The sequence below is a fragment of the Zalophus californianus genome, chromosome 8, assembly GCF_009762305.2.
Source record: "Zalophus californianus isolate mZalCal1 chromosome 8, mZalCal1.pri.v2, whole genome shotgun sequence".
In the NCBI taxonomy this organism is placed as follows: Eukaryota; Metazoa; Chordata; class Mammalia; order Carnivora; family Otariidae; genus Zalophus; species Zalophus californianus.
In genome coordinates, this window is record NC_045602.1 from 117,805,836 (window position 1) to 117,831,856 (window position 26,021).

Consider the following 26,021-nt stretch of genomic DNA (forward strand, 5'->3'; position numbering starts at 1 on the left):
GAGAGGGGCAGAGGGAGAGAACCTCAAGCAACTCCAAGCTGAGCGTAAGCCCAACAGGGAACTTGATTTCATGACCAGAGATCATGACCTGAGCTCAAATCAGAGCCAGAGGCTCAAATGACTGAGCCACCCAGGCGCCCCATCCTTTTTTTTTTTTTAAAGTAAGCTCTATGCCCAATGTGGGGCTTGAACTCATGACCTGAGATCAAGAATTGCATGCTAAGAAAAAAAAAAAAGAGTTCCATGCTCTACAGACTAACAGACTGAGCCAGGCACCCCAATAATTATCCTTCTAATGGCTTCATTTCATTAATGAGCTAACTTTTTTATAAAAAGATTTTTTAATTAATTCTTAAAAGATTTTATTTATTTATCTGACACAGAGAGAGAGTAAGAGAGAGAACACAAGCAGGGGGAGTGGCAGGCAGAGGGAGAGGGAGAAGCAGGCTCTTTGCTGAGCAAGGAGCCCAATGTGGGGCTCGATCCCAGGACCCTAGGATCATGACCTGAGCCGAAGGCAGCCACTTAACCGATTGACCCATCCAGGCGCCCCTGATTTTTTAATTTATTTAGAAAGAGTGTGTGTGTGTGTGTGTGTGTGTGTGTGTGTGTGTGTGTGTGTGTGTGCGCGCCTGTGTGAGCATGTGAGCGAGTGAGGGGAGGGGCAGAGGCAGCGGGACAGGCAGAATCTCAACTAGACTCCACACTGAGCATGGAGCCTCACGACCCAGAGATCCTGACCTGAGCCAAAATTGAGAATCAGATGCTTAACTGACTGAGCCACCTAGGTACCCCATGATGAACTAACATTTTTACACCATTCCTTAATTTTGGGCAACAACTTATTGGTAATTCAAGTTATATTATTTCATATTCCCTTTCTAACTCTTAATGAGTATGAATATATTAAAGTGTTTTGATCAGTGTTTATAATCTGTTTTTATTCTCCCAGTATTATTTAATATAAACTGCTCCTTACACTTGTCACTTTTATTTATTTATTTTTAAAGATTTTATTTATTTATTTGACAGAGAGAGAGAGCACAAGTAGGCAGAGAGGCAGGCAGAGGGAGAGGGAGAAGCAGACTCCCCGCTGAGCAGGGAGCCTGACGCGGGGCTCGATCCCAGGACCCTGGGATCATGACCTGAGCCGAAGGCAGCCGCTTAATCAACTGAGCCACCCAGGCGCCCCTACACTTGTCACTTTTAAAGATTATATGATACTTTACTGTGTTACTAGCCAAGAAGTTTAAAAAAAATCCTATTGTCTATGAATTGTCTCCTATATATGTCAAACACTGAGGATGAGATGAGTAAGGCACAATTCCTGTCCTCTGAGGGAGATAATAGAATATATGTCCAGAGTGGTGGCAAAAGAGAATGGGGGAAAAGAAACAAAAGTAGTCAGTTCTACCCAGAAGAAAAGAGAGAGGGGGCTATCAGAGAAAGATACAGAGCTGGTAATTCTAGAATTTAACACATATTAAGAGAAAGTACATAAAGTAGGCGTTTTACTCACTTAAGATTCATGTAATAAATTAGCACCTGTTAGGTCAAACACTGTAATTCCTCCTCACTGTTACACAATTCCCACCTTCAGAGGCCAACTAAATTTAGCATGAAGAAAACTGAACCAAGAATAAAAGGTTGTGACCTTAGGTTAGGCAATGGTTTCTTAGATATAACAAAAGCATGAGAGACAAAAAGAAAAAAACTAGGGGTGCCTGGGTTAAGCATCTGCCTTTGGTTCAGGTCATGATCCCAGGGTCCTGCTCAGCAGGGAGCCTGCTTCTCCCTCTCCCTGTTTGCTGCTCCCTTTGCTTGTGCTCGCTCTCTGTCAAATGAATATTTATAAAACAAATAAACTGGACTATATCAAAAATGAAAAGCTTTTTGTGCTTTAAAGAATAGCACCAAGAAAGTAAAGATGATCCAGAGAATGGGAGAAAATATTTGCCTATAATATACCTATCTGATAAGGGACTTATATCCAGAATACATAAAGAATCTTTTTTTTTTTAAGTAATCTCTATGCCCAATGTGGGCATTTGAACTCAGTGTGGCCCAATTGAACTCATGACCCCGAGATTGAGACTTGCATGCTCTACCGACTGAGCGAGCCAGGAGCCCCAACTTGTAGACTTGTAAGCGACTGACTCATGAGCTATGTGAATTATATCTCACTAAAGCTGCTCTTCAAAAAAAAAGAATAAAAGGTGGATACCAAATTAGAGTAGGAATCAATTATTTGTTCAGCTGTACTGCTGCTGAAGCTAAAATCATATAAGCTATTGACTTCATTACTATACAGTGACTCAATGACTGAAGTACTTAGTAACTTTAAAATCTGTTTTAAGGGGCACCTGGGTGGCTCAGTCGTTAAGCGTCTGCCTTCGGCTCAGGTCATGATCCCAGGGTCCTGGGATCAAGCCCCGCATCGGGCTCCCTGCTCGGCGGGAAGCCTGCTTCTCCCTCTCCCACTCCCTCTGCTTGTGTTCCCTCTCTCACTGTGTCTCTCTCTGTCAAATAAAGAAATAAAATCTTAAAAATTAAATAAATAAAATCTGTTTTAAACAAGTGTAAGTTAAAATTTATAACTGTGGTTAGACAGTTTCCTCTTTCTGATGAAAAACAGAATAAAAGTGAGAAAATGAAACTGCTGTCTTGAATATTACTTCAAAAATATTTTGTTGTAAATTGTAGCTGTGAAAATGGTGTCACAGAGATCATCTGAGATGATCTCACCGCACCCCCTATGCTGCCCTTCTCATGAAGCACAAAACAGATTACAGGATAGCAACTTTCTTCCAACTACAGGACAAAATTGTTAAATATCATCTTTGATAAGTGACCACTCTAATTCTTCATGAAAAGAATGAGGCATTTTAATATTAGGAAACTTTTTCAGAAAGGGCTAGGATTTGATTATTCTTCAAATAAAATACTTGCTGTAAGAACCACTACTTAGCCTATAAAATTATTGTAGGACTGAACCAAACACATTCATTAAATATTTTCAAACATGGGGGGGTGCCTGGGTGGCTCAGTTGGTTAAGCGACTGCCTTCAGCTCAGGTCATGATCCTGGAGTCCCAGGATTGAGTCCTACATTGGGCTCCCTGCTCAGCGGGGAGTCTGCTTCTCCCTCTGACCTTCCCCCGTCTCAGGCTCTCTCTCTCTATCTCATTCTCTCTCTCAAATAAATAAAATCTTAAAAAAAAAAAAAAAAACACATGGGGCGCCTGGCTGACTCAGTCCATGGAGCATGTGACTCTTGATCTCAGGGTTGTGGCTTCAAGCCGCATTTTGGGTGTAGAGATTACTTAAAAATAAATTTTTTTTTTTTTAAAGGGAGGGGGCGCCTGGGTGACTCAGTCAGTTGAGCAGCCGAGTCTTGGTTTCAGGATAGGTCATGATCTCACTGTCATGGGATCGAGCCCTATGTGGGACTCTGCTTCAGATTCTCTTTCCTTCTCCCTCTCCCTCCAGCTCACATGCACTCTCTCTCCCTCAAATAAATAAAAATCTTTAAAAATAAATAAGTAGATAGATAGATAGATAGATATAGATAGACAGATAGGGGGTGCACCTGGCTGGCTCAGTCAGAACACACAACTTTTTTTTGTTTTTTTTTTTCAGAGCGAGAAAGAGAGCGAGCGCGTGCAGGCGTGTGCACACACACATGCAAGTGGGCGGGGACAGCAGAGGGAGTGAGGGAATCCTAAGCGGGCTCCATGTCCAGCAGTGAAATTCAATCTCACGACCCTGAGAATATGACCTGAGCCAAAATCAAGAGTTAGACGCTTAGTAGACTGAGCCACTCACGCACCCCAAGCACGTGACTCTTGATCTCAGGGTTGTACATTCGAGTCCCACTTTGGGTATAGAGATTACTTAAAATAAAATCTTAAAAAATATATATATATAAAATAAAAAAATTAAAAATTAAAAAAAATAAAATCTTAAAAATTTTTTTTCAAACATGATTTTTCAATGGATGATAAGCAGGCTAACTAGCAAAAGTAAAATTGAAATATGTATTCTCATAGGGATCTTAGATAACTTAAATACTGTAAAAATACATAAAACAGGGCGCCTGGGTGTCTCAGATGGTTAAGCGTCTGCCTTCAGCTCGGGTCATGATCCCAGGGTCCTGGGCTCGAGTCCCGCATCGGGCTCCCTGCTCCTTGGGAGCCTGCTTCTCCCTCTGCCTCTCTCTCTCTCTTTCTCTCTCGCTCTGTCTCTCATGAATAAATAAATAGAATCTTAAAAAAAATACATAAAACACCACTGATGAAAAACATAAATGATGATCATGCTAAAGGGTGCAAAAGGGGAATGAGATACCCCACACCTTTGTCCAGGTCTGAAACTAAGTTTTCTTAACCTATAGATGTCAAAAGGGTAAACAGTAAGGTACAATTTCTGTCACCAACCAATCAAGACACATTTCAGGTTTTTTAAATTAATTAATTTATTATTCTTTTAAAAAGTAGTCTCTAGGGGCACCTGGGTGGCTCAGTTGGTTAAGCAGCTGCCTTCAGCTCAGGTCATGATCCCAGGGTCCTGGGATCGAGTTCCACATCGGGCTCCCTGCTTGGTGGGGAGCCTGCTTCTCTCTCTCCCTCTGCCTGCCTCTCTGCCTACTTGTGCTCTCTGTCAAATGAATAAATAAAATCTTTAAAAAATATAAAAATAAAAAAATATAAGTAGTTTCTACACCCAACATGGGGCTTGAACTTACAATCCCGAGGACAAGAGTGTCATGCTTTACTGACTGAGCCAGCCAGGAACTCCAAGAAACATTTCTTTAATTATGACATCAGAATCATCCCAAAGAGTTTGTGAAAAACGCACATTCCTGGGCTTACTGTAAATTCTCATAATCAGAATTTCTGGGATGAAGGCTAGGCAGTTGACCATTTGTTAAAATGATTCTTGGGACACTGAGTCTGAAAAAAAGGGCCTTTAAGGTCTGGAAGGAGCTGGGAGATAAGAAATAAACAACTACTGATAGATTAAACTTTAGAAATATATCTATCCTGGGGCGCCTGGGTGGCTCAGTTGGTTAAGCGACTGCCTTTGGCTCAGGTCATGATCCTGGAGTCCTGGGATCAAGTCCCACATCGGGCTCCCTGCTCAGCAGGGAGTCTGCTTCTCCCTCTGACCCTCTTCCCTCTCATGCTCTCTATCTCTCATTCTCTCTCTCTCAAATAAATAAATAAAATCTTAAAAAAAAAAGAAATATATCTATCCTTTGGACTAATATTTGACACAAAAGTTTATCAGAATTGACATGAAAATTCAGTACAACTTCAAAAGTTATTCTCTGAGGGGAAAGTGGAGCTGTGTGTTGTGGATGATTCTCAAAAGTGTAATGTAAAAAGAAATGTAATGTAAAATGAAAGTTTAAGGGGTGCCTGGGTGGCTGAGTTGGTTAAGCATCTGCCTTCGGCTCAGGTCATGATCCCAGGGTCCTGGAATCAAGCCCCAAGTCGGGCTCCCTGCTTAGCAGGGGAGTCTGCTTCTTTCTCCCTCTGCCCCTGCTCCTGTGCTCTCTCTCTCGTTCACTCTCTTTCAAATAAATAAATAAATAATCTTTTAAAAAAACAAAGTTTAGGGCGCCTGGGTGGTTCAGATGGTTAAGCGTCTGCCTTCGGCTCAGGTCATGATCCCAGGGTCCTGGGATCGAGTCCTGCATCAGGCTCCCTGCTCCTTGGGAGCCTGCTTCTCCCTCTGCCTCTCTCTCTCTGTCTCTCATGAATAAATAAATAAAATCTTTAAAAAATAAAAAATAAAAAAATAAAAAAAGAAAGTTTAGGGCCGCCTGGGTGGCTCAGTCATTAAGCGACCTTTGGCTCAGGTCATGATCCCAGGTCCTGGGATCGAGCCCCACATCGGGCTCCCTGTTCACCAGGAAGCCTGCTTCTCTCTCTCCCACTCCCCCTGCTTGTTTTCCCTCTCTTGCTGTGTCTCTCTCTGTCAAATAAATAAATAAAATCTTTAAAAAAAAAGTTTAAAACACTTACTGTAAAATGTAATTTTTATAAAGCTTAAAAAACATGTAGAACAATACTACATATTGTTTATGGCCACACATACATGTGCAGTAAAAGTAAAAACATTTGTGAAAATGATTAAACCCAATTCAGGATGGTGCTTTTGGGGGGAGAAGGGGGAAGGAAGGATGGAAACAGAATCCAGGAAGGGTACAAAAAAGGCCCTATATTGTTTCCAACATTTTGTTCTAAAGACAACAGATCTAAAGCAAATTAGGCAACATGTTAAGATTTAACAAGCTGGGTAGTAGTCCACTTATACTTTTCTGTATGCTTAATATATTTTAGTGGGGTTTTTTTTGATGTAAATATTCTGTGCTTAATTTAGAAAATACAGTTTGTGGGGCACCTGGGTGGCTCAATGGGTTAAGAGTCCAACTCTTGATTTCAGCTCAGGGGCCCGAGCTGGGTGGGAAGCCTGCTGAAGATTCTCTCCCTCTGCCCCTCCTCCCCCCAACTAGTGCATGTGTGTGCACTCTTTCTCTCACTCTCTAAAAAAAAAAAATAATAAAAAGAGAAAAAAGAAAATGCAGTTTAGAAGTATCAAAATCAATCACAATCCTATTACTGAGAAGCAGATTTACTTCCATTCTTTTTAAAATGAATTCTTTTTTCTTTTTCTTTCTTTCTTTAAGATTTTATCTATTTATTTGACAGACAGAGACACAGCAAGAGAGGGAACACAAGCAGGGGGAGTGGGAGAAGGAGAAGCAGGCTTCCTGCCGAGCAGGGAGCCCGATGTGGGGCTCGATCCCAGGACCCTGGGATCATGACCTGAGCCGAAGGCAGATGCTTAACGACTGAGCCACCCAGGTGCCCCTTTTTCTCCTTTTTCAAAATGAATTCTACAGGGGCACCTAAGTGGCTCAGTCACTTGAGCAACCAACTCTTGATTTCGGCTCAGGTCATGATCTCAGGGTCCTGGGATGGAACCGTGCATCCAGCTTTGCCCTCAGCGAGGAATCTGATGAGATTCTCTCTCTCTCTCTCTCTCTCTGTCCCTCCCCCCACCTTGTGTGCATGCATATGCTCTTTCTAAAATAAATAAATAAAATCTTTTAAAAAAATAAGTAAAATGAATTCTACAGGTGTTCATTCTATGTCACTTTATAATTCAAAAAACATGATAAGCTCTGATTCCTCTTACCTTCATTGAATCAACGTGAATTTCACTCAGTTGTTGGATATAATTATGCAGCTTCTTTCTGTCCCCCAAGGTACTAGAATTATAACAGGATAAGCAAATCTATCATTATTTGCTTAATAATAATCCCTAGAGTATATAATAGTATATAATCAACTCTAAATTATCTACATTAATATAATGAGAAGTCAGATTAAAAGGAACAATTAATAATTCAAACATACACCCCCCTAGAAACTCTCCCTTAGGCTTCTGCCCTTGATGCTCTTCCCGTGGTAACTCAGACTTCAACATCTATGTCTCTACTGAGTGCTCAATTGATACTTCAAACTTATTTTAATCTACCTGAAGTTGACATCTTCCCTCACAACCCTGAATTTGCATGGCTCAAGGTACACTCTGAAGCAGAGCACAATGAGAATGAAAAAGGACTTTGAAATCAGAACTGGTTCACATCTTTACACAGAATCTGTGTGACCTTGGGGGAAAAAAAAATCACTCAACCTTTTTTAGTACATAAATGTTCTTATCCATAGCACAGGAAAAATGCGAGTACTAGGTATAACTGATGCACAAATCAAATATATATGAAGGTTACAGCTTTACCTGTACCCATCTTCCTTTGTCAGTAAGCCCTCATAACGCTCGAGGTTCAATAAATATATTTAATAGGATTTAACATAAACAGCTCAAAATCCTATAATTCATTATTCTGTGTCATTTACACTTACTGGTCCAAGCAAGTTAGCCTGACACCTGGCTAATTATTAACAGAACCAGCAGACAAGGGGCAGAATTTACTAATCCACTAGCTAATTAGATTGAAAAATCTTGTGCTCAAAGTCCTAGATAGAGTCAGAATCACTACAATTGGCCTCTATATTGTACTCTAAGACTCATGATAACTACAAAATCTAAGAATGATTTTCTTGGATGTGCAGAAGCATTATTACAGCTGATAAATCATAAAGCAGCATACCTTGTATTTTCCTATTCCCCTACCATCCTCATCAGGTTGATGTAACAAGCACAGGGAAGTACTTACAGGTGATCTAAAACTGAGTCAGGTTAAGTATCGTTGCACAGTTGAGTATAACCAAAAGTCACAGCATAAAATACCAAACCTAAACCAATCTCACTGCCCAATTATTTTTCCTGAACTAATATTCAATAGTCATCATTTAACAAAACCCAAAAAGAAACTATTGACAAGAAATCGCTGATTAAAGTATATAAAAGTAGCCAACCAAAACCTAGTGGTTGTTTTATTTTAACAAAGGCTATAACAAAATACAGTACTTTATATATATAGTTTTGAAGATTTATTTATTTATTCTAGAAAGAGGGGGAGAGAGCCCGTGTGTGTGAGTGGGGGCAGGGGCAGAGGGAGAGGAAGAGAACCCTCAAGCAGACTCCCTGCCACTCAGGTGCCCCAAAATAGTACTTTGAACAAAAATTTAAAGTAGTCATGGGCAGGGGGGCCTCAGTGGCTCAGTCGGTTGAGCCTCCGACTCTTGATTTCAGCTCAGGTGATGATCTCAGCTCAGGTCATAATCTCAGGTTGGTGAGATCCAGCCCCGTGTGGGGCTCCATGCTCAGTGGGGAGTCTGTTTCTCTACCTCTCCCTCTGCTTCTTTCCCCCTTCATGCACACGGGTGTGCTCTCTCTCTAAATAAAAATAAAGAAATAAATCCTTAAAGTAGTCACAGGCCATAGTTAGACTACAGTAAGATTTTATTTCTGTATATCATAATTTCTGAAATCTAAAATTTCTTACAACTGATATGTACATTTAATGTATTAATGTTTCTTACTTGTTAGAAAAACCTCTTAAATCAATGATTGATCATAAACTTGAGAAAATTTAAGTACTTGTCTAAACCGGATTCCCCCTAGAAAGCAAAGTCTAGGACAACAGCTTACATACAGGTCACTTATTTCAGGATGTGAATCCTAGGAAAGGTGACACAGGAAAGGAGGGGAAAAGAGTATAAGGCTATATTAATACATTGGTTGAACTTGTACCACTGTTAACAACTTTGACTCATCCTACTGGGATCTTTTTTTTTTTAAAGATTTTATTTATTTATTCATGAGAGATGAGGGAGAGAGAGAGAGGGAGAGAGAGAGAGAAGCAGAGGGAGAAGCAGGCTCCCAAGGAGCAGGGAGCCCGATGAGGGACTCAATCCCAGGACCCTGGGATCATGACCTGAGCCGAACGTCCTACTGAGATCTTTTTTTTTTTTTTAAAGATTTTATTTATTTATTTGAGAGAGAGAGAATGAGAGATAGAGAGCATGAGAGGGAAGAAGGTCAGAGGGAGAAGCAGACTCCCTGCTGAGCAGGGAGCCCGATGTGGGACTTGATCCCGGGACTCCAGGATCATGACGTGAGCCGAAGGCAGCCACCCAACCAACTGAGCCACCCAGGCGCCCCCGTCCTACTGGGATCTTTAAAGGCAGCTCTAGACAGCAGAATTTTGCCATAATGGAAATGTTCTACATCTGCCCTGCCCTGCCCAACATGGTAGCCACTAGCCATAAGTGGCTATTGAGCACTTGAAATATGGCTAGGTGAGGAATTGAAACTTTAAATTAATTTAAACACGGAGCTAGTGGCTACTGTATAGGAAAACACAGGCCTGAAAAGTCCTGAAATCCACCTCATAGTTATAAGGTGAGTAATAAGGCATGACAGATGATGTTCATTTGAAATTCTATTTTGTTCACTCATGTCTCCCAAGTTCCTAGAAAAATTCCTAACACTCAGTAGGTCCCCTATAAATATTTGTTGAATAAATCAGTAGTATTTGGGTCCACAAAGTAAATGGTTCTCTTTAAAAGCAAGACTCTATTAGAGCAAATTCAATTCAAATAGTAAGCAACTATTATATCTAAGAAATAAGTAGTAAGGGGAACTTTGAGGAGACTGACTGGGCTGAAATGTGATTATGAAAGAGGCAAGATGAGGCTCTTGAAGATTCTGATCCAAAGGACATTTATTAAAATTCAAGTAAAAGTCCTAAGGTGATCTTTTCTCACAATCTGCTTCTATTATCAACTACTAAACAATAGTGCATGAAGTAATTCAGTATAATCCTTTGTTTTGATTCTTTAGTTACTGTTACCACAAACAACATTTAGCTAAATGGAATTCCAGAAGGAAAAAACCTTATTTCACCACCGTTGCCAATTCTCTTAAAAAAAAAAGTCTCCGTTTTAAGGAATATTTAAATATTTGCTCCTCATCTGTGATCTTTAAAGTGAATCCACACTAATCTAGACCCTGCAACCTCCAGCCTTATATTTACTAAGGGCCAACATGCTAATCATTTTATGTACATTGTCTCATTATTATTTTCCATTTGACAGGTGTAGAAACTGAAGAGTTAAATTACTTGTCTCAAACCATACAAACAAAAAAGGACCAAACTACTTTGGATTGCATCTTTAAATCTAATACCAGGTATATATTTTAGTCTTGAGATAACTTTAGGAAGACCTAGAAATATGTTCAAGATAAGGCTGCCGCCTTGATTTTTCTTGCCAACATTTCCCCCCCATCAGTTCTTATATATTTTATGGTGTCTATAATCCAATTATTCTGAACTTGAGAGTAAAAAGTTGATCATTAAAACTTCATGAAGGCTTGTCAGCAAAATTTTTTAAAATAGGAATCATTAGCAATATTAAACATAACATGTGCACAGTAAAACCAAGCAAACAAAAACAACTGTGTTGGGGCGCCTGGGTGGCTCAGTTGTTAAGCGTCTGCCTTCGGCTCAGGTCATGATCCCAGGGTCCTGGGATCGAGTCCCGCATCGGGCTCCCTGCTCTGTGGGAAGCCTGCTTCTCCCACTCCCCACACTCGTGTTCCCTCTCTGTGCCTCTCTCTGTCAAATAAATAAATAAAATCTTCAACAACAACAACAACTGTGTTAACCAGCGGGCAGGGGATTCTGTTTAAAACACTCTGTAGATTTAAAATGAGGACAGTTAATATTGGTGATCATGTGCTTTGTCCCTCAGAGGTGAATAAAAAGGTCCTAAGTATGCTTGGCTGCAAGGTGAATTTTATCATTCTTACCTTATTCCAAGACTTTCGAGATCAGACTCATTAAGATGGAGCAGTGTTAAACCTGTGATTTCATTTTCTTTGGAAGAAAAGAGAGAGAAAAAAAGATAAAATGGTTTCAATATTTATAGCATATGCATTTTTATTTCTTTCAGTTTGGATTCGCCAGATTTTACTCAGATCAACATTTACTAGCCACCCACTCTAGGCAATGAACTGTGCTAGGTTCCACTTTTTTTTTTTACGATTTTATTTATTTAAGAGAGAAAGAGGGAGCATGAGCCGGGGGGGCGGTGTGTGGCAGAGGGAGAGAGAGAAGCAGGTTCCCCACTGAGCAGGGAGCCTCACTTGGGGCCCAGGACCCCGGGATCATGAACTGAGCTGAAGGCAGATGCTTAACTGAGCCACCCAGGTGCCCCTAAGTACCACTTTTTCATCTGCCACTTGGAAAGTATTTTTTCTCTCAACATGGGGCTTGAACACACAACCCCAGGTTCAAGAGTCACGTGCTCTACTGATTCAGCCAGCCAGGTGCCCCTGCCCCTTGGAAAGTCTTCATTTTAATTAGATAACTATGCCAACAGGCTTTTTTGGATAATTAAATAAAAAATTTTTTAAGACTTATTTATTTGAGAGAGAGAGAGCGCGTGCACCCCACTGAGTGCACAGCGAGGAGGGGCAGAGGGAGAGAGAGCCTTAAGCAGACTCCACAGAGCCTGTCCCAGGCAGGGTTCGGTGTAATGACCCTGAGGTCAAGACCTGAGCTGAAGCCAAGAGTTGGGCGCTTCAAGGACTGTACTACCCAGGCAACCCCTCAAGTGAAATTTTTTAAATTGTCTGCAGTGAAGTCCAAGTTGCAAAATCAGCAGCTTCCTTCTAAAACAGGTGAGGTTTGGGGTGGGGGGCTGAATGGGGCGTAAATCTATTGTTCTCGGAAGAGTCAGGTCAAAACCATAGCCGGGGGGGAGGGGGGGAACACCTGGATGGCTCAGTAGGTTGAGCTGCAGACTCTATGTCTTGGCTCAGGTCTTGATCTCACTTGATCCCATGATGGGCTATGTCCTGGGTGTGTAGCCTACTTAAAAACACACAAAAAAGGCAGAAAGAACAATTTCAGGCTCAGTAAAATTTTATTTTGTGTTTTTACTTTAGTGACATCCTGGTTTTCTAAAAATACTCTCAATAAACCCAGACATATTTGAGGTGCCTGGCGGGCTCAGTCAGTAAAGTATGCGACTCTTGATCTTGAGGAGGTTGTCAATTCGAGCCCCACCTGGGGTGTAAGAGATGACTTAAATAAAAATTATAAAAAACTTGCAGGAGCCTGGGTGGCTCAGCTGGTTAAGCATCCAACTCTTGATCTCAGCTCAGGTCTTTGGGCTCTGAATTCAAGCCCTGCATTGGGCTCCACACTGGGCATGGAGCCTCCTTAAAAAAAAAAACATTTTTTTTTTTCATTTTTTAACTGAGGGGCGCCTGGGTGGCTCCGTCATTAAGCATCTGCCTTCGGCTCAGGTCATGGTCCCGGGGTCCTGGGATGGAGCCCCGCATTGGGCTCCCTGCTCCGCGGGAAGTCTGCTTCTCCCTCTCCCACTCCCCCTGCTTGTGCTCCCTCTCTCGCCGTGTCTCTCTCTCTGTCACATAAATAAATAAAATCTTAAAAAAAAATAAAATGAATTTTTAAACTTAAAAAAACACTAATAAACTTGAAGATGTATTTTTTTAAAAAAAGACACTAGGCTATGCAATTATGTAATTTTACACAAATGGAATTATGTCTTTATAATTTATTTTTTCAAACCCAAGAAGTCACGGAGATCTTTTTGGTCAATTTTATTAAACTACAGCATTTTTAATGCCTGTCTTATATTCTACAATATAGATGCACCATAATATATTTAGCCAATTTTTTTCTGAGCATTATGCTCAGGCGTCCCATGTTGGGACTTCCTTTAGCTCCTGTCCTGGGACTTTATGGCTTGAGCTCCAACTGACACTTGGGTTCGCCTCCTAAGTTCCTTAGGGATCAGAAAATCTTTAAAGATATGTAAAGTTCAGGGGCGCCTGGGTGGCACAGTTGGTTAAGCAGCTGCCTTCAGCTCAGGTCATGATCTCAGGGTCCTGGGATCGAGTCCCACATCGGGCTCCCTGCTGAGCAGGGAGCCTGCTTCTCCTTCTGCCTGCCACTCCGCCTGCTTGTGCGCTCTCTCTGACAAAAAAAATAAAATCTTAAAAAAAAAAAAAAAGAAATGAGGATACCTAAATGAGCATGCCTTAAAATGAGTATACCTAAACCGATGTGATAGTTGTAAAGATTTTACTAGATAAAATGTGAGAAGTGCATAGAATAGTACTTCACACAAAGTAAATGCTGAGTAAACCCTATCACTATTATGTATAACTATTATTATTGGATAGATTATTTCTACTTTTCTGCTACTTATAACCAATGGTTAAAAGTATGACCTTGAACATATTTCTTTGGACACCCGTACAATTCTATCTGTAAATTCCTACAAGTGAAATTTCCTAAGTAAAAAGGTATTACCAAACTGTCCATGGTTTGAGCCAATAGACACTTCCATCAACTTCACTGGATTACCCATTTCTCCTATCATCAGTCTTTAAATATTTTTCTATCTAGGGGCACCTGGATGGCTCAGTCGGTTAAGTGGGATGGAGATCTCAGGGTCGTGGGATGGAGCCAGGAGTTGGGCTCTAGGCTTGGTATGGAGTCGGCCTGGGATTCTCTCTTCCTCTTCCTGCCCCTCCCTGCCCTGCACTCTCCGAGAATAACAAAATCTTAAAAAAAATTTTTTTAATTAAAAAATAAAAATAAAGATCTTCAAAAGAAAAAAGAAACAAGCCATTGTACCACGTGGTCAGTTTTTACCAATTAAAAGTACATAGTGAGGGGCACCTGTGTGGCTCAGTCGGCTACGAGTCTGCCTTCAGCTCAGGTCATGATCCCAGGGTGCTGGGATCCAGCCAGGTCAGGCTCCCTGCTCAGCAGGGGAGTCTGCTGCTTCCTCTCCCTCTACCCAACCCCCCTGCTCATGCACTCGCACTCTCTCTCTCAAATAATTAAATAAAATCTTAAAAAAAAAGGATGTAGTGAATTCTGCTAGTATTAGACTGTAGGTTCAAGAGAACAGATGATTCTGAAGGTCGATGAATTATTCTTTTTTTTTAAAGATTTTATTTATTTATTTGAGACAGAGAGAATGAGAGAGAGAGCACATGAGAGGGGAAAGGGTCAGAGGGAGAAGCAGACTCCCTGCCGAGCAGGGAGCCTGATGCGGGACTCGATCCAGGGACTCCAGGATCATGACCTGAGCCAAAGGCAGTTGCTTAACCAACTGAGCCACCCAGGTGCCCTCGATGAACTATTCTTTTTTTTTTTTTTTAAAGATTTTATTTTTTTATTTGAGAGAGAGAGAATGAGAGAGAGCACGAGAGGGAAGAGGGTCAGAGGGAGAAGCAGACTCCCTGCCGAGCAGGGAGCCCGATGTGGGACTCGATCCCGGGACTCCAGGATCATGACCTGAGCCGAAGGCAGTCGCTTAACCAACTGAGCCACCCAGGCGCCGGATGAACTATTCTTTAGAACACTACTGAGGGGCGCCTGGGTGGCTCAGTCGGTTAAGCGTCTGCCCTGGGCTCAGGTCATGATCCCAGGGTCCTGGGATGGAGCCCCACGTCAGGCTCCCTGCTCAGTGGGGAGCCTGCTTCTCCCTCTCCCCACTCATGCTCTCTGTCACTATTTCTGTCTCTTTCTCAAATACATAAATAAAATCTTAAAAAAAAAAAAAGACCACCACTGAAACAGAGAGCCAACGACATAGTCAATCATATTTTGGAGACAGAAAATATAAAACTACTTCATTCCCACCTATTGCTATTCAGAGAAAAATTCCATCCAGAGTGGAGGGAAACCAAAGGGGAGAGGAGAAAACAAGTACAATTTCCCACACCATCAACTATTTTTTTTTAAGCCTTTAAATACCCTAGACAAATGGGACTCCACCCCATAATTGCGGAAGTGTACTAATTTGTAAATGATACCACCTTCCTATAGAACACTTCAGAGAATAAGAGAGAGGGTAAGCTTCATATCCACTAGGGGAAGTTGAGTAGATTTCAAAGGATGGATGCTTCAACTTGAGCCCACTGCTTAAAACTCACAATCCACACATCTCCCCATGTGATATGGCCAAGGTGGGGACTGCTGAGAGTTCAGTGGTCAGCTGAACAACCCTAGTGTTCAGATTTAACTAGGGAAACTGATTTTGGAGAGCAAAACATCAACATTACCAAGCTCTACAAGTACAGTCAAACATATTGAGCCCTACTGGGATGCTATGGTAAGGCAATGGGGATTCAGGGATTAACAAAACATGTCCCCACTCCCTTAAGAAAACCCCGCCTTGAGAGATGATGGGAAGAAACTGAAACTTAAGAGCAGCAGCACATACTCTAAGTGGCAAGAGTTCAAGGAGCTGCAGTAGTAACACGGAGGGGTCTCCTGAGCCCGGTGTGCCTGGATGACAGGTCTGGGGAAAACGTTCTTCTAAGAAAAGGAACCGAGTCTCGCCCGCCCGGCGCTGCAGTGCCAAGTTCCCGAAGAAACCCAGCAGCATCAGGCCAGGTGCCCCACCCAAGTTCACAGTCCCCGAAGTCGGCTTTCTTCCAGCGGGTCCCCAACCCCAGAAGCCCCATTTCTCCTTCCTCCATCTCAGGGTGCATTCCTGCGCGCCCCTTCTGTACCTCCCCGCGCCTGGTGTCTCCTCCCCGCCTCAGGTTTCCGTTCTCAGCCGCAGGTCATTCCTCCAGAGGCGCCCCCCGCCTCAGGTCCACCCCTGTGGGTGCCTGCCCGCGCAGGTCTCCCTTCCCCGCTTCAGGGCCCCTGCTCAGGACGGCTCTCCGCCTCAGGTTTCCGTTCTCCGCCTCAGGTCCACCCCTTTGGTACCTTCCCGAGCAAGTCTCCCTTTGCCACTTCGGGTCCTCTTTGAGGCCCCCAGCTCACTGCCCCAGGGCGCCCTCTCCTCAGGCCCGCAGTCTCCGCCTCGGGTCGCCGTCCCCCGGCCCCTCAGCCCTCTAGCCCTGCTACCTCGGAAACGGTCCAGCAGTCGGGGATCATTGAAGCCACTGCGCTTTAGGAAGCAGCACACCTGCTCCGGGCCCCAGGTCTGGTGATTTGGGCGGAGTTCGGGGCTCGGGGACGTCTCCGCCGCCGCAGAACGGATGTTTGGCGGCGTTCTTGGGGTGCCATCGCATCGGGGCCGCTTGAAGGGCTGTTCGGAGTCCGCTCTCTGCATGGCAACAACCACTGCGGGCACAGCACAGTCAAGAACCGCGGCGCTTGGACCGCGCGCAAGCGCACTGACTGCCGGTCGCAGAGGACGAGTCCGCACAGCACTGCCAGCCTACTGGCCTCCCGCGCAGGCGTACTGACAACTCAGACCTTGGGGCCAGGCAGCCCAGCCACTTCAGCCACCAGGCCCCCGTGCGCAGGCGCAATGACAGCCCACTGGTCCTCAATAGGTCCCGGAGTTTACAGAAAGGGAGCGACTAGAAGCAGAGCCAAGGGCGTGCTAATAAGGAGGTGTGGAAAGACTGTACCTAGGACCCATGGAAGTCCCGTCACAGTCCGGAGCAGGGGCTCTTCTGGTGAATTGAGGGTGCCTTCCTCCAAATGAGTATCCCAGATATACCCTTGGCCGTGTTTCAGATGCCCCAAACTTAAAGAAACCTAAAAGGCCATCAAGCTGGCCATCTTCCCAATTAGAAAAAAATGGGCAAGAAGCTGATCTGGAAGACCCTGGAATGATTTCAAATCTGATATGAAGGTAATCTTGTATTTCACAAGTTCTACAGTATTGCTGGGCAGTTAGAGGGCCCTGGGGGTGCCTATCCATGAACTGTTTTTTTTTTAAGTAACGTATAATGTATTATTCGGGGGTATATGTCTGTGATTCATCAGTCTTACACATATCCATGAACTCGTATCTTCAGGTCTCCATACAGAAGCTGACTTCAAACTTCTCTCCAAAAGAATCCTCAACCCCTCTCTCCACCCCAACTCCCTGCCCAGAGGAAAGGAAGTGGCCAATCTGATTACTGTTAAACAAAAATCACCTGAGTAGATTTGAAGATCTAAGTGGCTTTATTCAATGACTCGCGAATAGGGCAGCATCCCATCTAGGGAGGAGAAAGGAGATCCGAGGAACTGTACAAAATGGAAGGTTTTTAAAGGCAGAAAGGGGGTAAGACAAGGAAGTCATAGCAAAAGAAAGAATTATTTTAGGCAGAGTAAGCCAACATTGGGGAAAGGCAGGAGTCTACCTACCTGCTGCCTCACCATTGCTGGCCAGGAAATTCCAGACTGACTGGTTAAAGGCCACAGTCCTGAGAAAGGCTGAAACTGCAGTTAGGTTAGATACTAAGTTTTGGTTTGCTGATGTGGGGCTTAGCACAGGTGACTTCATTTTGGACCTGTTTCTTTTTCAACATTACTTAAAGCTTATCTTCAAGGACTTTTACCACCTGGTGGTAGCAGCCTGTAAAACTGAGAGGCATGTCCCCATCATGGTAATCACTTGGGGGCAAGACCAAACTTCCCTATAAATCCTAGTGCGTGCAATTAATTGGTAATACACCAAAAACTAATGATGTAATATATGGTGATTAACATAATAATAAAAAAATTAAAAAAAAATTAATTGGTAATAGGACCACTACTACCACCACTAAAGCCAATACACTGCCCCATCAACCCAGCCATAGACCCATCTAGGGGATAAAGGATGAATAAGACAGGGGCACCTGGCTGGCTCAGTTAGTAGAGCATGCAACACTTGATCCCAGGGGTCATGAGTTTGAGCCCCATGTTGGGTATAGAGATCATTTTAAAAAGCAAAACAAAACATGTAATTGAAAAAAAAAAAAGGATGAAGGAAACAGATTATCATTAAGCAGTATGAACTAGTGGTCTGGTGGAGAGCAAAATATCCTTTTTTCTTTTTTAAAAGCAATCTCTATACTCAGTGTGCGGCTCGAACTCACAACCCTGAGATCAAGTGCATGCTCTACTGAGCCAGCTGGTCACCCCATAAAATATTCTTAGCATACACTTAGAGCTTTACTCTGATGCTGGGCACTGTTCTAAGGGTTTTACAAATATTAATTAATGTATGTATCATAACAACCCTAGGGTGTAAGGAACTGAGATACAGAGAAATAAGTAAATAGTTTGTTCATGGTCACACAGCTAGTAAGTGATGAAGCCTGGATTCAAACCCAGACAGTCTAGCGTGGCTCCAAAATCCATGCTCTTAATCACTTGCTAACTATTGCTTGTTGATAGGAATTTTGATATAAAATTATTTTATATTAGCTAACTCAAAATTTTCAATTGCTCCCTTGTCCCAAAGACCCATGGGGGAAAGTATAGAGGGGCGAACTTGCCTTCCATCTGCACAGAAGGGCCAGGCTCAGCAAAACACGCCCTTAAGCCCCAGAATGATTTGAGAAAAGAACAGAGAGTTGCCAAGACTCATGAAACCCAAACAAAGGGGTAAAAGAGACAATGAATAACCTATGAATGAAAGCCTATTTCAACTTGGAAATGGCTAGCTTGAAAACTTGTATTTTTTTTAGACTTGTGGGAAAATCTGCCCTGATTGCAGTTTCCTCGGCAGTAGAAGGTGGTATAAAGCAGGGTTTTAAATTTAATCAACTGGGTTTGTTCAAAGCAGTTGCTTTTGAGAACTTTAATTTTCTGTTTATGTTTGTTCAAGAGTGTCATTTAATGCCATATTTATTATTTTCCTCCTCATCCCCTACTTTCTAGGGGCCCTAGATCTTGTGTAAGGTGGTCGGTTACTTGCTCAAGGTCACATGGCTGGTAAGTGACAGAATGGAGATTTGAAGCTGACTCCAAAACTTCAGTGCTTTCCAGTTTACCAGGTCAGTGACCTCTACTCACAGTCCTGGTGATCTTGTTCCATGTCGTCTTTCTACAACATGGGAACAGTTACCTCCTTGACAAAGGCCCTGTGCTCTGGTCATGTTGAAAGAAAGGATGGCTCAGCCTCTCCTCTGATGTCAAACTTGCCAAAGTTCAGACTAGAAAAAACTGTCATTTCAATTAACTAAAGGCCCATTGCTTCATGACTTTGAATATCCCCAGGAATTTTTCCCTGCCCTTACCTAGCTACCTTCCATCCACCCAGCTGAGCTGGGCAATTTTATTTCTGTCAGCATTAACCATGTGGTTTTAAATCTCTCCACAGCTGCTGCTTCAACAATTGCTGCTGGTTCTCAGTGCTACATGTCACTCTCTGTTTCACTTCCTCTTCACCCTTCACTGAACCTAGCCTCCTCAAGACATTGTTTTATTTTTTTTAACATTTGCCCTAAATCCCAAAGCCACGCCAAAATTCTTTTTTTTTTTTTTAAGATTTTATTTTCATGTCAGCTCTACACCGATGTGGAGCTCAAACTCACAACACTGAGAACAAGAGTGGCACGATCCACCAACTAAGCCAGCCTCCAAGCCAAAATTCTTTATAACAAATAGTAATTCATTTTCTCATCTGATAAAAATAATGCTCAAGAAGGAAAACTTGGAAAGTAAAATGTGTATATATGCAAAGATCACTTCCTGGTAGGTGCTCCATAAATCTTTTTTGTTTTTAAGATTATTTATTTATTTATTTATTTGACAGAGAGAGACACAGTGAGAGAGGGAACACAAGCAGGGGGAGAAGGAGAGGGAGAAGCAGGTTTCCCACCAAGCAGGGAGCCTGATGCGGGGCTCGATCCCAGGACCCTGAGATCATGACCTGAGCCAAAGGCAGACGCTTAATGACTGAGCCACCCAGGCGCCCCTATAAATCATTTTTTAAAAAGATTTTATTTATTTATTTGTCGGAAAGAGAGAGAAAGCACAAGCAGGGGGAGTGGCAGACAGAGGGAGAAGCAGGCTTCCCCCTGAGCAGGGAGTAAAGAGCCTGATGTGGGACTAGATCCCAGGACCCTGGGATCATGACCTGAGCCGAAGGCTGATGCTTAACCAACTGAGCCACCCAGGCATCCCCATAAAACTTTTTATGTTCATAAATGTAAAAACTTATCTCCAGGTCTGGGAATTCTTTGAAAAAAGAGACCTTGCAGAATGACAATAGTTACCATATTTGAGTATCTGCTATGAGTCAGAACTTGCAGAATGACAATAGTTACCATATTTGAGTATCTGCTATGAGTCAGACATGTGCTTTACTTTATATCCATAATTTTTTTTAAAAGATTTTATTTATTTATTTGACAGAGAGAGAGAGAGCACGAGAGCAGGAACACAAGCAGGGGGAGCGGGAGAAGGAGAAGCAGGCCTCCCGCAGAGCAGGGAGCCCGATGCGGGGCTAAATCCCAGGACCCCAGGATCATGACCTGAGCCAAAGGCAGATGCTTAACAACTGAGCCACCCAAGCGCCCCTATATCCATAATTTCTAATCCTTATAACAACCTGTCCATAGGTATTATACTAGTTAGACTTATTTGGTTATAAATACATTCACCCATTCATTCAAGAAATCTTTTTTGGGGTACCTGCTTCTCCCTCTCCCTCTACCTGCTGCTCCCCCTGCTTGTGCTCTATCTTTCCAATAAATAAATAAATAAAATCCTAAAGAAAGAAGTAAGAGTTGCATGATGTACTTACTAAGCCAGCCAGGTACCCCTGGCCTTTTTAAGGAAGTAATTAAAGTTAAATGCAGTCATACAAGTTGGCTCCTAATCCAACAGGACTGATGTCCTTATAGGAAGTGGCACCAGAGATCTCTGAGACTGGATGCTTGGTTCCTGGACCTATTTTGAAAGCATAAGCAGTGTTAAAGTTGTATTAGTTATACCATTAATTTAGCTGTACATTCTGGGTTGTTGTTGTTGTTATGTTCCTCACTTAATTGTGTTTTATGTTCCTCTGAGCCCTATGCACAATTAATCATTAACTGTGCCTTTTTCACTCCCTACTCCCTGTTTGCACATTGATTATAGAAACCTGATGGTAATCAGATGATGACATTTGTCTTGAAATTATCTGACATACTCTGATTGTACCAAATCCTGGATGGCACCTTACTGTCCAGAAGAACGTATACATTCAGATTGTTTCAAGGCTTCCCTGCTCCGAGATTTCAAGAAACGCATCACCATCCTGATGCAGGTAGGCCGGGTCTAAGGACCTAGAGGGGGCCCCTACCAGGGGACCTACCAAGGACCAGCCAAGAGGGTCCTTGACTTTGCACAGGATAGAAATCAAATGCAAGCCAGGAGGAAATGAGAACAGAGTTTATGGGGTGTAAGTGATAGAGTGTAGCAGATGGAATATCAGAGAGACTTGGGAAAGTGAGCCACGCTGTTGCTTGGGGTTAAAGGTTTATATTGGAAAGGGGTCCAGAGTACCTGTTCCTTCAAAAAGCTAAGGTAGGTTCCGATTAAAGGTGAGTATCAGGTGAACAATGGGTGTTATTCCATAAATTACCAACTGTAGGGGGACTGATGACAGTGTTGATGGAAGTTTGTTCGAAGTGAATGTCCTGGAACATGACTGGGATCCAGTTCTTCTCAGATGTTAGTGATGTAGGAAAGATGTTATTAGCGTTCGGAAACCAACAGCCAAGAAAGAATTCTTGAGACGTCTTTGGTGCAAAAAGGTGGTTTTATTAAAGCACGGGGACAGGGCCCGTGGGCAGAAAGAACGGCACCGGGGTCACGAGGAGCAGCCCATTATAGACTTTCAAGTTAGGAGGGGGTTAGGGATAGCATAAATCTCTAAGGAATTTTGGAAGCAAGGTTTCCAGGACTTTGAGAGGGCTAGCTCTTTTTGGGAAAAGGTCATTTATTACCATCTAATAAAACCTTAGTTATGAGACCCTTGAGATGTGTATCGGTGGGCCATATGCTTGGGGGATGATTACCAACATGTATCTTGGGGGGGTTTAAGAGATAAAGGAAATTTCCAAAGGAATTCTTATACGTTAAAGTAGATTTACAGGATTTTGGGGGGTGGGGTCGTTCAGGCTAGGATTGCCTTTTGCCCTTAGCAAAGTATTAACATTGAGGCAGTTGAGTCCCTAGAGGAATGTCACTTTGCCTGTTTCAAGGACTTATTAATGGGCTGTAGGTAGTAAGGAAATTTTGTAATTTTTCTTCTGCCTTTGTTTCCCACATCATTAGCAGGTGTTTGAGGGCCTGGGACAAAACTTAGAGAATGATTAACTTTCTTGTCATACCCTTGAGTGGGAACATAGCTTCTTTGGTTTGGCCTAAGGTTGGACATTTGGTTTACTCAGATGCAAAATATAGAGCATGAGTAAATGGCACTTAGCAGAGACACAACAGAAATGGAGCCTTTCTAAAATCGAGTCCCTTCCATTTCCCTATCTTGTTCCTTTATTTTTTTATTTTTTTTAAAAGATTTTATTTATTTATTCATGAGAGACACAGAGAGAGAGGCAGAGGGAGAAGCAGGCTCCCAAGGAGCAGGGAGCCCGATGTGGGACTCGATCCCAGGACTCTGGGATCGTGACTTGAGCCGAAGGCAGACGCTTAACCATCTGAGCCACCCAGGCGCCCTATCTTGTTCCTTTAATATAGTTACCTCCTTCCCCACAAACAGTTCCTAGGCTCAACAAAGCAAGGTGACTTTGGGAAGAACCCTTTGCCTTCTTGTTGGGCTGCTCTTCTGATAATAAAACTTTCTTTGCTTCAAAACTGTGGTGTCTCTCTCCATCGTATGGGGGCCTCCAAATGTGGGGCAATGATTGGGTGGAAGCCTGGGAGGTGAAAGGATTCACCCAAGATAGAACAAAGGAGATAGAAGTTTACTGAATGCACCGGGAGGGAGCAGAGGGCCCGACAACAGAGGAGAGCCTGTTTGCAATGTTGCAGTGGGTGGTGGCTGTCTTTAAAGGGGGAAGATAAGGAGGTATGGCAATGTATGGAATTTTCCCTTTTTTGGTAACTGTGCCTGATTGTAAGTAGCCCATTGGTTAGTTAGGGCCTATGGATATTGTGAGATGGTCACCCAGACCATAGAGAGGTCTCACCAGAAACCAATTGTGCTAGCACCTTGATCTTGGACCTCCAGCCTCCAGAACGATGAGAAACTAAATTTCTGTTAGTTAAGCCACTCAGCCTGTGGTATTTTGTTCAGGCAGTCCTAGCCGACTAATACACATGGCCAACATGTTCTAGGGGACTCCACTCCTGAGTTGACCAAAGGTTGGAGGGACATTTTGACTTTGTGGTTGCCAATCTTTGGGGCCCAGGCTTCTTGGTTATTTCCCCAAATCCTAGGCTATTGGATATTATGCAAAATAAAGTCACATATTTGTCTGTTTCTCCACTTTGAAGTGTGCTGTCGTTATTAACAAAAAACACATATTGATTCAAGTGTTGAAGGCTTTGATCTTTTTTTTTTTTTTTTACGTTTCTTCCCCAAGTTTAAATACCTTGTTTACATTTAAAAACCTGATCCTTAAAGAGAATGTCTAAAGGCATTGGTATGCTTGGGACTTGTTAACCACTGTTATTAACAAGGAAAAGAGTTTCAGAATTTCTACTAAGGTAGGGCTTGAGCCTGTAACCTGAGATTGGAGGAGTTGTCTTTGGAGTTTGCATAACAAACATACTGAATTTACCTATACTGTGAGTTAAAGTAGACCACTAAACAGAGTGTTTTAAAGATTTTATTTATTTATTTGAGAGAGAGAGAGAGAGAGAGAGAGAGAGAGAGAGAGAGAGAGAGAGATAGAGCACATGAGAGGGGGGAGGGTCAGAGGCAGAAGCAGACTCCCTGCTGAGCAGAGAGCCCGATCTGGGACCCGATCCCAGGACTCCAGGATCATGACCTGAGCCGAAGGCAGTCGCTTAACCAACTGAGCCACCCAGGCGCCCTAAACAGAGTGTTTTAGACGCTCTTACTCATTTTTCACAGGACTGAGAAAAACCTCTATCCCTAGGGAAAAGAAGTACCATTTGTATTTGAAGTGGCTGCAGGAGGGGCACCTGGCTGGCTCATTGCTAGAGTGTGCGACTCTTGATCTCAGGTAATGAGTTCAAGCCCCACGTTGGGCATGGAGCCTACTTAAAAAAAAAAAAAAAAGTGAAGCAACTGCAGGAAAGTCAACTTTCCTTAACCCAGAGCTCTCTGAGTATGGTGTGTATGTTTGCGGGGGGCGGGGGGGCGCACAAGGAACTGGCACCAGATTCTGAGGAGGAGAGCAGTGTTCCTTGGGGAAAAGACCCTGTTCCTTGGGCAAGTAGTTAAGGGGGCACTGAAATTTCAGGGTGTTGGCGGAAGCTGGTGGTGTTAGGGTTCTAAGGTGGGGAGTTCAGAGAAGGCACAGTAAAGGCAAAGCATTTGGGGTTTGCAGGAGGCAGCTGGGAGAGAGGGTTTAGAAGAGGACTGACTAAGGGGAGAAGATTGGCATTGGAGCACATTAACACCTCTCCCCACCCCCACCACTTTTGTTGCCTGGAAATCTTCCTACAGGCTGAGTTCCTTCTGTGGGAGATGGGGGTGGGAGGATCTGCTTCAAAATAGAAACAATGGATGTTTCCCAAGGCAAAGGAAGAACACGAAATTTAAAGAAGAAAACGAAACTTAAGAATACAGCCAAGGACTTCCCAGAATACAGGGGATACTTAAATAAATGAGTCACTCAAGACTAGTATCGAAAGACATGGTGTATCTTACGGATTAAAAATTGGGCTGCAGTCCAAGGACAGATGAATGGATAAAGAAAATGTATACACATACAATGGAATGTTATTGAGCCTTAAAAAGAAGGAAATTCGGGGGAGCCTGGGTGGCTCAGTCAGTTAAGTGTCTGACTTTGGCCTGGGCCATGATCAGGGTCCTGGGATCCAGCCCCACATGGAGCCCCCACATCACATCAGATTCCTTGCTCAGCCAGGAGTATGCTTATCCCTCCCCCAGCTCATGCTCTCTCTCTTTCAAATAAATAAATAAAATCTTTAAAAAAAGAGTAAATTGATTTACCACTGCTTCTAAAAAAAAAAAGAGGAAATTCTGACATGAAACAACATGAATGAACCTTGAGGACATTGTGTCAAGTGAAATAATCCAGTCACAAAAAGACATACCTTATGATTCCCCTTATATGAAGTGTCTAGTGTAGTCTAACTTCTAGAAATTAGAATGGTGGTTGCCAGGAACAGGAGGGAAGGAGGAAAGGAAAGTTACTTACTGGGTAGAGAGTTTCAGTTTCGCAAGATGAAAAAAGTTTGAACATTGGTTGCGCAACAGTGGGATTGGAGGGGGACAGAGTCACAATTTTGGATAGGGTAGTTAATAGGCCTTTTGAGAAAGTGCCATTTAAGCAGACTTGAAGGAGCTGAAGGAGTCAGCCATGTAGGCGTCTGGGGGAAAAGCATTCCAGATAACTAGAACAGCAGGTGCAGAAGCTTTGAGGTAGGATCATGCCTGGAGTTGAGAAATGGCAAGGATGGGAAAAGTGAGAAAGGGGAAGTGTTAAAAGATGAGTGCAAACCATGTGGGAACATACGGGCTACAAGCTGTAAGCAGCTCTGAGGTCCCATCCAGTTAAGACTACATTTCTAGGGGAGGTTGAAACTGCAGTTAGATTATGTATTAATTAATCACTGGTTTGGGAACTCAGTCTAAGTAACACCATTTTGGGCCTGTGTTTTCTTTT

General features: G+C 43.0%; 1 protein-coding gene and 1 long non-coding RNA gene across 2 annotated transcripts in view; one reads left to right on the forward strand and one right to left on the reverse strand.

Moving 5' to 3' along the window:
- Positions 1 to 16,736, reverse strand: part of SAMHD1 (SAM and HD domain containing deoxynucleoside triphosphate triphosphohydrolase 1) — a 57,191-nt gene extending 40,455 nt beyond the window's left edge. Inside the window, exons 1-3 of the mRNA XM_027621825.2 lie at positions 16,387 to 16,736; positions 11,289 to 11,355; positions 7,206 to 7,278 (exon numbers count right to left, since the gene is read on the reverse strand). Of these exons, the coding sequence (XP_027477626.2) occupies positions 7,206 to 7,278; positions 11,289 to 11,355; positions 16,387 to 16,594 (348 nt within the window). The 5' untranslated portion in view covers positions 16,595 to 16,736. The remainder of the gene's footprint in view (positions 1 to 7,205; positions 7,279 to 11,288; positions 11,356 to 16,386) is intronic.
- A 155-nt stretch (positions 16,737 to 16,891) lies between these two features.
- LOC113938322 lies at positions 16,892 to 21,616 on the forward strand. Its single transcript, XR_003524882.2, has 4 exons — positions 16,892 to 17,125; positions 19,129 to 19,244; positions 19,571 to 19,944; positions 21,334 to 21,616. It is a non-coding gene; the product is annotated as an uncharacterized LOC113938322 (long non-coding RNA).
- Positions 21,617 to 26,021: the final 4,405 nt, after the last annotated feature.